We start from the raw sequence: 13,705 nt of genomic DNA on the forward strand, positions 1-13,705 counted from the left end.
TTTGTGGCTATTTGAGGAGTATGCAGTGTCACACAAGGATGTTACCAAATATATGTGGTTGACAAGAAGAATCTCAAAGTAGGTAAGTGTCATCATGGTGTAGATGCCAGATTCATCACACAGTGGGGAGAAATGGTCATCTTTCTCTTGTCCAGGTTTTTCAATTTGTTAAGTGTTAACAACCTTTTTCTCCATATCCTTGTCTCATTGCCTAGGATACCATAGTTCTAAACTCTTGCTATTTTACAGTCTACTTTGTTGTCTGTAGGACTGCAATATGCAATATTTGCCTGTTTTTTGACACTTTGTTAGTTTACTATAATTCAGCAAACTTTTATTTTGAAATTAGTACTGCACATGAGCCTCATTCACCTGGCCCTTCATTAATAAGTTTTTCTGATTCATCCAAATTTTTTTTTTTTTGTTTCCTTTCCTGTTTTTTAACCTGAAAAGGTGCAGTATGCAGTTGGTGTGGTACAGTATATATACAGTTGTTATTTTGGCACCACAAGCAGCATAGGGATTGCCAATCCCATTTCCAGCTGCCATTGTTACGGTCGGTGTAGATCTCGTCCTTACAGAGTTAAGAAACTGTACTACTCGTGTTCTTGTGTTTTGAGTATGTATGTGTGAAATAGTTTCGAAGTGAAAGAAAGTGGTTTCTTCGATGACCGAAAAGTTGGAAATACTAAATGCAATAGACAAAGTAGAAATGCTGAAAAACACAGCTGCAGCATATGGTGTAGGGGCAGCAGCTGTGTCAGACAGGAAGAAGAACCGAAAAGAAATTGAACACTTCTGTTTTAAAACTGTGACTGAAGACTATTTGCAGAACTACGGTATAATGAAGAAAGCAACAATGAAACATTGAATGGAGCATTATTTGTTTGGTTCAGTGAGAAAAGAGAGCATGCAGAGGCAATGGTTCAGCTGGAAAACCTAATGGTTTATGTAGAATGTCAGCCAGAAACAACTCCTGCCGAACTGATGTTAGTGAGGTATCCACACAATAATGCTGCCCTCAAATGCCACCCATTTTTGAAACAAAAGAAACATACACTATTTCAGTAATTAAACATAAGTAGACTAAAGTATAAATAAGTGCCAAAAAAGTTTTTCTTATTAATGTCAAAATAAAAGGTTTATATGTTCTAGTACATATTAGAGTCATTAGATTTAGTAGAATATATCTAGATTATCTGGGTTTTGGGTAATCTGGATGGCATCCGTCCCACCTGGTCCAGATAAACAAGATTTTTGTGCATTTATTTTTCTGCTATTAAGTTAAGTTCCTGTTAATTTAAATTACTGGTCCTCTTTTGTACAGATTTTTTACTGTGATGGTGATGATGACTGTGGAGATGGCAGTGACGAACATGAGCACTGTTTAAAAACTTGCTTGAATAATGAGTTTCGCTGTGACAATGGTAACTGTATTCTTTCAACGTGGGCCTGCAATGGTGCAGATGACTGTGGAGATAATTCAGACGAGACAGAAAAGGCATGCTGTAAGATATTCAACTGTTTAAATAGTCTTTTGTTTTTTCTCCTCTGACTTAAGTTGTGTAATTTTCATCCAGTTATCACAATTTTTTTCCTTACAGCAAATGAAACAGAAATATCATGTAAGGATCATGGATTATTCTCATGTACAAATGGCATCTGTGTGAATGAATCCTTGCTGTGTGACGGCCAGGACAACTGTGGAGATTATAGTGATGAAGAGATGTGCAGTAAGTTCAGAAAATTACAGCTAAATTCCTTGTTTGATTCACTTAATCTGTTTTGTGATGTGTATTACATTATTAACCCGAAGAAAGTAATTGGCAGTAATGACCAATTGTACTAAAACAAAATTCTCCATGTATTGTTTTTGTAGATTTCATTTCTGATTCTGTCTCTACTAATTTTATGTCTTTTCGCTAATAGCTTATAAAAGAAACACCACTGTTCATGCCACCATGTCAAACATAACAAACATTGGTAGAAGTTTAAAGCTTTTACAAGTATGAACATTACTTGTAATGTTAATAATATGAAAGAAAGATTACTAAGGAAGCCTTGTGATGACAATGTACATGTGTTTTCTTTGCTACCATCAGCAAAGTTACAGGGAGAGAAAAGGAACTGGAATTTAAAATTTGTTTTCAAATGGTCTGGCTCTTGTATTCTTAGTGTTATACATCTTCCCTGGCCCCCAGAATATTGGTGGATATTCATTTATATTCCTTATGTTCAGCTTTCTGATCTTTTCCTGTTGTAAAAAGAGCACAAAACAAACTCAGTTGTCGAATGCATTCCAGTCATGATTACTCTCTGTGTACTTATATTCTTGCTCTCATTCCATGAACCAATAAACTTAGTTATGTAAGGTTGTGAAGGCTCTAAATGAAGATTGTATCTAGTTTTTCCTCTCAATCTTTTGTGCATGGAATATGATATTTAACAATAACAATATGACAACAGGTATTCATCGTCATACTTGTGACACAGTTATGTACAAAAACGGGTTTCTTAGATGTAGAAGTAAGCTTATTTCTTTTAGTCCCATAAAATGAGAATGGATGTGGTGTCATTAATGAAGATTTTTCTTTTATTCTTTTACAGATATCAATGAGTGTGCCAATTCTAAAGTTTGCATGCATGATTGCGTTGACCTTAAAGTTGGCTATGCATGTACTTGTCGCCCAGGCTTCAGAGTAAATCAAAAAGATTGGCACCTGTGTGCAGATGTTGATGAATGTGCAGATCGTCCTTGTAGTCAGATATGCCGTAACACAATGGGCTCGTATGTCTGTTCCTGTGCTGATGGTTACATATTACGCAGTGATAAACACTCTTGCAAAGCCAATACTAGTAAGTAACTCACATTTAAGGCTAACAAAAACCATGATTCAAAACAACTATAAGTTTAAAAATGCGTAACAGTTTAATGACACTTTAATGCTCTGTGCTGGACTGGAACTCAGATTTATGCATTTACAGTACAGTGCTCTTCCATACTTTTATCTGCCATGAAGTTTCAGTGCTAAAATCCTCATTTATATAATAGCACTTAACACTTTGTTATTAAGTAAAGTTATTGATTAAAAATTTAGCACGTCCAGATGTTGTGGAGCTGGGCGGCCATCCCTCATTACATATTTCATATGTTGTAAGCTGGACAGTCTGGTAAAATAGAACAGCTCGCAAACTGTGGCAGAACTAACCTCAAACTTTAATGCTAGGCAGAATACAAGTGTGTCTGAACACACAGTGCACCGAACTCTCCTAACAATTGGCCTCCGCTGACGGCATCCCATGCATGTGCCAATGTTAACACCATGACATCAGCAACTACAACTGAAATGGGCACTTGACCATCAGCACTGGACATTGGCACAGTGTCAGAGCACTGCATGGTCTGATAAATCTTGATACCGTCTTCATCATGCTGATATGAGGGTACAAATCCCTCGTCTTCCAGGAGAACAGCTCCTTGACATCCGTACTGTGGGATGGGGACAAGCTAGCAGTGGCTCCATTATGCTCTGAGGAACACTCACATAGCCTTCCATGGATCCTGTGGAGGTATGTAGGGGACCATGATACACTGGTTGCAGATCATGTACACCCCTTTATGATGATTATGTTTCCCAACTGCAGTCGCATTTTTCAATAAGATAATGCACCATGTCACAAGACCAGGAGTGTGATGGAATGGTTCAAGGAACACAGTGGTGAGTTTCAGTTGATGTGCTGGCCCCCCAACTCACCAGATCTGAACGCTATCGAACACATCTGGGATGTGGTTGAACGTGACGTCAGAGCTCATCACTCCGTCTCCGAATTTACGGGAATTAGATGACTTGTGTGTGCAGATGTGGTGCCAACTCCCTCCAGTGACCTACCAAGGCCTCATTGCTTCCATGCCATGATGTGTCGCTGCAATTACCCGTGCCGAAGGTGGACATACTGTTGTTAGGTTGGTGGTCATAATGTTCTGGCTGATCAGTGTAAGTGAATTGTTTCTTCCCAGCTGACTATAATACAAAATTGGTAGTAATACAAATTGTCATCCATTTGATACTGGAAGTCAATTTGTTTTTAAAGTTATCAGTTGAATGTAATGGGTTGGAGTGGAACGAAAAAGTTAGTGGCTGATAAAGTTAAAAAGAGCAGTGCATCAATACACATCGTGTTGTAGCTTGTGGTATGCTGAGAAATGTTGCTGTATACAATATATAAAAGATTTAACTTTAGTAACAGTATCCATTCACAAATTTGAGTAAATCTTTGTTTAAAGATGCTACAGGACTAGTTTTGGACTTCAAAGATTCATATTCAATTAGTCACTTTTGTGGTCTTGTTTTTACTTAGACCATTACATCACAGACAGACCAAAATATAAGTTAAATTTTACTTTTAACAGATGATAAAATTTGAGGCTTAGAAACTATGAGTGGCACACATACACACCACACTGTTTTTGTTCTATTTAGTGTCCAGTCAGTGTGGAAATGGAAGTGATTAACTGATTGAATGCTGCAGATGTGCTTGCCACATGCCAAGCTGTGTACTACATCATTTTTGTCTATTGTATCTAACTGAACTAAGTAGCCTGCGTTTAATCTTATACGTAGGCCAAGGTTACCCATGTGGGTTGCCTCGCACTGTACAGAATATTTATGAAGTGCTTTCTTCAGTGCCTCTTTGTGTCATTTATCTTGCGCAGATGAACATTATTGTAGGTGTAAAAATTAGTGTCTGACTGTGAGGCTTGTCTGTGAATTAATGGTTGTTACAAATCTGCAGACATGTGAAGATGGCTTTTCCTTGAATAGCTTATGGTTCCATTTTGGTAACCCATTCAAAAGTTATATGTCACTTTCACTGTACATCCGTTTTCAGTGTTTCCTTGTAGCTAAACCTCCACAATACCTAGTGTACTGCACGTATTCTTCACTCTACTAAATGAAGAAATAAACTATTTGATTTTAGCTTTGTAGATATTTTTAGATCACATATAGTTGACTGCTTTCTGTTGATGTGCGGAGTGTATTGTTTCATTGTGCATGAGGGATGAAGGCTATCAGTGATACAGGTATCCTTTGTGGTATTTTTGTAGTCAAAAGCAACCTGTTACTTCATATGACAAATGATATATGTTGCGAGTGAGCTGAAAAGTAATGCTTTTTACTTGGTTGTCTTTTCAGCTTCTCTGAAGCAAGCTGCAACCCTCTGCCACAAGAAGGCTCCCTCCGAACGGTAGCATGTAACATGGGCGAGGGGGGTAATGTAACTATGTTGGTGTATGAGAAACAGCATGCTGTTACCGAGTTTCTAATTGAAGAGTCCATCCACACATGGAGCACCCTCTCCATCAGCATGATGTATGATGGTGGCAGAGCACACACTAGCACTATGATATCTGCAACAATCTGATGCCTTGCATTCACTGTTGTTGATCATCCTCCATAAAGTCCTGACTTGGCCCTATCTGATTTCCATTTGAACACATCCAAGGGCTTCAGTTTGAGAGTGGTAAAGTGGTGCACACAGAGGTGAAGTTGTGGCTCTATTGACAAAGTCAAACCATCTATAGTGATAGTATCAACAATCTGGTCACTCAAGAGTACAAGAGATGCTAGAGAGACAGTTCTCACCTGTGTAGTTCAGAGAAACTTGTGCTGGAAGGTAGACCAGGTTTCTCTGAACTTTGCAGGTGGGACTTGTCTCTACAGCCTATTCTGTGCTCTTGCAATGCCTCTTGCCTACACCTTCACTATCCTGTTTCCCATTGCCTCACCTTACCTTTTCTATTCTCTCTTCTGCCCACACCACTCCTTCCCCATCCAGATAGTGTATCGCCTTCTCCCGCCACTCTCCTGACCCTCCCTCCCTGCCCATGTCCAGGCATTCTCTTAAGACAGAGACAGTTTGTGATGGCTGTGAATTGCAGCTATAGTATCTATAATTAAATCACTGCTTAGAGTGTAACATAGGTGAAAAATGGAAGGGTGGATGTTGGTTAGTGGTTATTAGTGGTATATCAGTATATTTCACTCATCAGTTACATTGAAATTAATGACCATTGTACTTTTATATTAACGTTCTCGATTTATAACAATGATTTTAATATTGCACAGCTGCTGAGCCAAAACTGATATTCTCAAACCGCTATTACATACGGGAAATGGACCTTGTTGGCCACGCATCACTACTGGTTCACAACATGACAAATGCAGTTGCTCTTGATTTTGAGTGGTCTACACAGTGTATATATTGGAGTGATGTTACACCACTTGGGTCCAGTCTAAAGCGATTGTGTCCTGGAGGAAATGCCACTCATGAGGTAATTATAATGTAAATATTTGTATTTGAATGATGCTTTTACTGCATTCCTGTTTGAGGAAATTGCAATACTACAAAGGAATACGTGGGATGTGCACAGTTTCTATAGACTGTGGCTAACCGTAATGCAAATACGTAATTACATGTTGTCTCTTTAGTTTATTACAGTCTTTTCTACTGGAGTAACCTGTTGCAAACAGGATGTGGGGATGGCTCTACAGCGTAGCCCAAATAAAATTTGACAATCCAGTTCATCCAGTTTTCATACTTTTATCTTACAATTCCCTTTTTTTAAAAAATTTCTGTGGAAAGATAGTTCTACAGTTTCGCATCAGGGGACCATGTAACAGAGCAACTGTAGTACAGTCTCCATTACTGAAAGCATTCTGTTAAACAGAATTTGTAATTTCATCTCTCATCTTTCTATCACTGGCTTCAGTGCAGGCTGTTTCTGTTAGCAGTTGACAAACATTTTCTTTTACACGTCACCAAAAGCTCTTGTGGGCTTTGATAGTTTTGTATAATGAATTTTTCACCTGCGTAGCTCAGAAGCCTGTCATGCAGCCTTATGTAATAAACACATAGTTACCCCAGATATTTTCTAGGAAACTGTAACCTTAAATGTGCCACAGCCAGGAATTCCAGTGAAGGCTGGTCCTTGGGTTTCAATTGTTTCTGGTCTGAGGGCTTGAGAATTCTTTTGAATCTGTGATGCAGTTTTCTTCAGTACAGAATGTTTAAACAAACAAAAAAGTAATTAAGATTTAAAAACCAGCAAGATGATCTGCTTGAAATTTTTAGTCTATGAATAATTGTACCAACACTAGTGGTCTGTAAGATCCTTGCTTATTACAGTTCAGTTTTATGTTCATTATGTTCCATGTGGGTTTTAATAGTTTATTTTAAAATTGATTGGACAAATCCACAGATTAAAAATAAATTGCCACGAATGAAAATAATTCTTCTAAATCTTCATGTTTTCTTGCACTCTCCTTACTTTGCCAGTTATTTATGTACACAGTGTTAATGAAGCTCAATGTTTCTTGCACATTGCTGTGCTTCTTTCAGGTTTTACATTCAGCAACACTCAGAAATGCTGATGGTCTGGCTGTTGACTGGGTTGCACATAATTTATATTGGTGTGACAAAGGTTTTGACACAATTGAAGTATCACGACTTGATGGGCGATATCGTAAGGTCTTAATAAACAGTGGTCTACAAGAACCTAGAGCTATTGCTCTTGATCCGAGGAATGGGTAAGCAGTTATCTCTCTCTCTCTCTCTCTCTCTCTCTCTCTCTCTCTCTCTCTCTCTCTCTCTCTCTCTCTCTCCCCCCCCCCCCCTCTCCCCCCTCTCTCTTTTTAATATCTTCTTGTTGTTATATGCTAATCTACATTGAACCAAAAAAACTCCAAAACAAAAGTTCAGCTCATAATATGAGGGTCATTCACTAAGTGATGCCACAAATTATTTTTCCCAGGCAATTTCAGTTGAAAAAAAAGTGTGATTTGTTGTGGGACATCAAGGAATATTCCCACTTCAGCCCCTACAGCTTCTTGAACTTACGTCACATTCAGTGGAGATTCTGTTGAAAAATTGGATTTTGTAGCCAAAAGAGTGGGTATGATAGGAATACTGAATAAAACCAACCTACTTTCAGAAAAAAATGTATTGCATTACTTATTGACTGCCCCTCATATTTAAGGAACATATTCAGGCTGGAAATAATATGAAAAGCTAATAGGGGAAGATGTGTATTAATTTTTCTTAAGTTCAGGAATATCAGAGCTCACAAAATTATTCACTAAAATGCCAAAAACCAATTATTTTTTAAATAAGAAAAGCTATGCTGCATGTGACTTTCCCTGCTTGCAGAAAGAGGTAAGTTTTCACACACCTCATCCCATCCTGTTTCCTTACTTCCCCTCGCTTTACATAACACTCTCTCTTCTGTCCTTTTGCAGCCCCCTTCCTCTCCTCTCTTTGCTCTTTTCATCCCCTCCAACCGCTGCAACACATCACCCCAACCTTTAGTTCAAGGTCTATGTGGATATGTGTGTATGGGAGTGGGGGGGGGGGGGGGGGGGGGAGTTGCATGGGTGTGTTTGTTCTGAGAAAGGATATTGTCTGGAATCATAGGTACAAGTTCAAGTATGTTTATGCATCTGTGTAATCCTCAACTATATGATGATGACTAGTTACTTTTATTCTTTTCACTGTTTGGAAGATTTCTGTTGTCCATTATTTAATAAAAAATCTATATCTTTTAACTGACCACTCACTACACAACTTTGAAATCATAATCTTTTTACTCAAGAACCTGGAATTGCTTGAGGAGAATAATTTTCATTGTAATTGCAGTACAAAAAACAACAAAAATTTTATGCTTCCCTATACACTATTTGAAGTTATATGCTCAGACTTCACTTTATACAAGGCGATTCAGAATTTGTACTATGCAGTTATAGGTGTTGTAGAGGGGACACAGGGCAGCAATATTTGGTAATAAACTCATGTCCAGAAATGTGTAGTTGGGAAGATAAACAACTTTAAAAGAAGCACATGCATTGACCAACTCGTACCTGTGTGAACTACAGCATATGCTCAAAAGTGGTGACCATGAGTTTCTAAATGATTAATGGAAAATCTCATATAAGATGTGAAACAAATACTAACAAAGAGATAGAGGGGCTGGCCAGTACTTACCTCAGCTCAGTACAGCCGATAGATACACATAAAACAGAACTGAAAATTTACATTCCTAGCTTTCGGAACTTTGTTCCTTCATCAGGGAGGAGAGAGGGGAAAAAAGGGGAAGAAGGGAAAGTGGATTCAGTTACTCACAACCCAGGTTATGAAGCAACAGGGAAAGGTAAACAGGGAGGGTAGCAAGGATGAAGGCATGGTTGTCAGAGGGAAGCCAAAGATATTCTACTGTAAGTACTGTGCCAGCTTCAAACCAAAGAGGATGCATACAGAAGTAAAGTATAAAGATAAACACAACTATGTAGGATGAAAAGATGCGTGAATGCGGTTCCTACCCCTGTAACCGACCCCGCTGCAAAACCTGCCCCATGCATCCGCCCACAACCACCTACTCCAGCCCCGCTACTGGTAAAACATACACAATTCAAGGCAGGGCTACGTGTGAAACTACACATGTCATTTATCAACTGACGTGCCTGCACTGCACAGCCTTTTACATCGGCATGACAACAACCAAACTGGCTGAGCGAATGAACGGACACAGACGAACTGTCCGCCTAGGAGATGCCCAATACCCAGTAGCGGAGCATGCCCTCCAGCATAATTCTAGGGACCTAGGAACCTGCTACACCGTATGTGCCATTTGGCTTCTCCCACCCAACACCAGTCCCTCTGAACTGCGGAGATGGGAACTTGCACTCCAACACATCCTTTCATCCCGCCATCCCCCTGGACTGAACCTACGTTAAACAACCTCACTCCCATTCACTCTTCAGTCTTCTCCTCTTTCCCTTTCCTCTTTAGCCATTCACGCATCTTTTCATCCTACATAGTTGTGTTTATCTTTATACTTTACTTCTGTATGCATCCTCTTTGGTTTGAAGCTGGCACAGTACTTACAGTAGAATATCTTTGGCTTCCCTCTGACAACCATGCCTCCATCCTTGCTACCCTCCCTGTTTACCTTTCCCTGTTGCTTCATAACCTGGGTTGTGAGTAACTGAATCCACTTTCCCTTCTTCCCCTTTTTTCCCCTCTCTCCTCCCTGATGAAGGAACAAAGTTCCGAAAGCTAGGAATGTAAATTTTCAGTTCTGTTTTATGTGTATCTATCGGCTGTACTGAGCTGAGGTAAGTACTGGCCAGCCCCTCTATCTCTTTGTTAGTATTTGACCATGAGTTTCATTGCACAAATCATACTTGTGAACAGTATTCACGTATACATGGCCCAAAAGTCCTGGAGTGTCCTGAAAGACCTCCACTGCAACCATTAAACATGTGCAAAGAGATCATACTGTGACTTGACAGGAGTCTAAGGAAGAATACTCTTCATGTAGGCCTGCAGAAAAAAGGTGTTAAATGAGGTGTTAAATTGGGTGCTTGTGGTGGCCTATGAATCGGCCCTCCGTGACCTATCCAACTGTGTCTGAATGTTTGGTGAGGGCACTGGTAGACGTTGCATGAGAAGTGGGCTAGCACACCATCATGCTGGAACCACATTGTGTGATGGATAAGCACTGACACATCCTCCAAATACTGCATAAGGATGTCTTGCAGGAAGGGCAAGTAGCTTTGACCCATTAGGTGGTGCAGTAGAACACATGGGTCAATCAGATGATCATGGGTATACCAGCAGACACATTAATACAGAAACGATGTAGAAATCTGTAGGGATGTGTGGCCTTAGGGTTTTCCTCATCACAAATGTGGTTGTTATGATGGTTGAGGAAATATTTGTTTGCAAAATACACTTCACCTATGAAAATAATGATCCAAGGAAAGTCTCAAATGTTGACACAGTGTGGAGGAAACCATGAAAATTAACTGGCATGTGACACAAAATCACATGGGCCCTTTTCTGCAGTCTCTGGAGGTGGTATGGCTGAAGTTGCCATTCATGGAGTACTTGCCAGATGATGCTCTGGGATACCTCCATGAAATCTGTGATGTAATAGATACACATTGATGGATTCTGGTTGACCGGTTGAAGGACTTCCCTCTTCCATGTCAACAGTGCAGCACGTCTGAGCATGACCTCATTAAGCCCTATTAGTCTTGAAGTGCTGGTTTCCCAAAGCCATTGTTCCAATCTTACAAAAATAGTATGTGATTGATGGGCACAACATGGATATCGTTCATGATTCAGGCATTGTGCTGGTTGACCATTTCGTCCATTTTCACCATAGATGAGCAACATATTGGTATACTTGGAGAACGTGTACTCTGCCATTCTGTAATGCTCTGTCTTTCTCTATCATCCAGTCGCAGCTGATGTACAAGCACTTCAATTCATTGTGTTGTTCTCTGATGATGTGTCATGATGTCACACAGCACATCACCTGTCATGAGACACTGATCTCTGTCATGTATATTTACTTTGATCATTCAGAGTCATTTATCTTTCAAAGATGCATTTCTGTACGTGGGTTTATTACCAAGTATCGCTGTTCTGAGTCTCATGTACAATACCTATAACAGTGTAATAGGAATTCTGAATCACCTTGTTTAGGAAAGAAGATCTACAATAAATTAACAGGCAAAATTATGTCTAATTTCCTTTGAAAGACAAAAAAATAATGTTATGGGATGTTCTGGTACCAAAATAATACTTGAAGAGGAAGAAATTATGACCATTGAATTAATTATATTGCCAGGATGTGACATTGTATTAGATGTGTTATGTAACTGTTTCTGTACACAGAGGACTTTATTACTCTAGATTTATCCAGTGCGCTTTATTAAGGATCAACTTTGATTACTTTTTTTATCTGCATTGACTGAACCAAATGATTTATACACGTATATCATATATTTGATAAATCACAGTTTGTAGTGGAAATAACAGTGATGAAAAAGATGGAATTACCACGTAAAGGGGTTGGAATACAATTTTCCCATTAGTTGAAGTGTAATAATAAATGGTGTCAAATCTTTTGCCTCATCCCATTCATTTGTACATAATTGAATAATAATGTTTTTTAATGTAATTTACATTCTATTTTCAGTGCATTTAGGAAATAACTATACACACATAAAAACACAAATACGTGTTGACCAGGGGAGTGTGTTGCTACAAATACTTAAGCATTTTCTGTACTCAACCCCTTGGAGTGAACTAACATTTCTTGACTTACGTAATACTCACAGACACAGTACATCTGCATCAATATTTTATTTTGTCAACACCTGAACATCATCTGGGATAAACTTATTGTCAAATGTCTGACATGAAAATATGCAGAATTAAATGTTTACATACAGATGTTATAGTAAAGATTTAACAATTAAGAAGTACTTGTGCTTTGATGTCCATATGTAAACACCTTTAATTCCGCTGATTTTCAATAACTGATTCATCCGTAAACTTTTCCCGGTGTTGATAAGTAAAATATTGGTATAGCTACATGGCATCTTTGAATGTGGTATTCATTCAGTTGGTACTTCAAATACTGTATTTGCAAGTGTTGGCAACCCTGCACACAAGTATTAACATTATTTCTAATTGTTTATGTCTTTCATGGGCATAATCAGTACACAATAATAATGAAAGATCAGTTCCCCATAAAATTTCCATTTGGGACCAGTAATGAATACAAGGCCAAGTGGTTAACCATTAATACTCAATTAAGAAAAACTGCAAGGCATGTCAAGTGCTGTAGAATTTAGATCCAAAAAATCCTTACATAAATTGGCTCAGATACATGTCACAATTTGTAAGATGCTATGTTTATTCCCCTATAGAGTTAACCTGTTTACAAATGGTCATTTTTTGTCAGGAAGATTTGGTGTGGTGAGGAGCATTACCAGATCACTTGTAAATGTACCGTCTGCCACTACTTTTGTAGGATCTCATTCAGTAGCTGTCTCATACAACCACCCAACATTGACTACCTATAGCACTGTCGGACCTGACAGCTCATCTGATGCACAGTGAACTTCACTGCCTCAAGTTTGTTTGTCCTAAAAACTGGTGATTTCAGCTATAATGTGTGCTGTGAAATAGCAGAATTTTTGGAACCTGATAACATGCACTGGCCATACAGATGAGAGAAATTAATTTTTTGCAGCTTTCTACTTTTACATAAATACTCTGCAAATAACTGTGAACAAAATGGTATAGGGTACTTAGCATGGTACTACTTGTTAAGATTTCTTCCCATTTTGGTTGCATATGGAGCATGGGAAGAACGTCTTCTTAAATGCCTTTGGATATGTTGTAATTAGTCTAATCTTCTCTTCATGGGTTGAAGAACATCTGTAGATTCTTCACTCAAAGCAGGTTTGTGAAACTTTTATAGTATGTTTACATGTGGGATAACTGGTATCTCTCTCCAAGAGTCAGTCAGTTCAGGTCTTTCAACATTTGCTTGATGCTCTCTCGGAGTCAAACAAACCTGTGACCATTTTTGCTGCACTTCTTTATATACATTCAGTACTCCCTGTTATTCCTATTTGATGTGGATCCCGTGCATAAGAGCAGTATTCTATTATGGGATGCAGAAGTGTTTTGTAAGCTCTAAATGGCTCTGAGCACTATGGGTGTTTTGTAAGCAATTTACTTTATAGACTGTTTGTATTCTCCCAGTATCATGTCAATTAACTGAAATCTGCTACATGCTTACCCTGCAGATGTGCCTCTGTGGTCATTATATTTAACACCTGTGCAA

General features: G+C 38.7%; 1 protein-coding gene across 1 annotated transcript in view; it reads left to right on the forward strand.

Moving 5' to 3' along the window:
- Positions 1–13,705, forward strand: part of LOC126416607 (low-density lipoprotein receptor-related protein 1) — a 772,143-nt gene that overhangs the window by 647,120 nt on the left and 111,318 nt on the right. The window contains exons 47-51 of the mRNA XM_050084360.1: positions 1,328–1,508; positions 1,605–1,733; positions 2,608–2,856; positions 6,129–6,334; positions 7,402–7,589. Of these exons, the coding sequence (XP_049940317.1) occupies positions 1,328–1,508; positions 1,605–1,733; positions 2,608–2,856; positions 6,129–6,334; positions 7,402–7,589 (953 nt within the window). The remainder of the gene's footprint in view (positions 1–1,327; positions 1,509–1,604; positions 1,734–2,607; positions 2,857–6,128; positions 6,335–7,401; positions 7,590–13,705) is intronic.

This window comes from Schistocerca serialis, chromosome 8 (genome assembly GCF_023864345.2).
Source record: "Schistocerca serialis cubense isolate TAMUIC-IGC-003099 chromosome 8, iqSchSeri2.2, whole genome shotgun sequence".
Taxonomy (NCBI): domain Eukaryota; kingdom Metazoa; phylum Arthropoda; class Insecta; order Orthoptera; family Acrididae; genus Schistocerca; species Schistocerca serialis.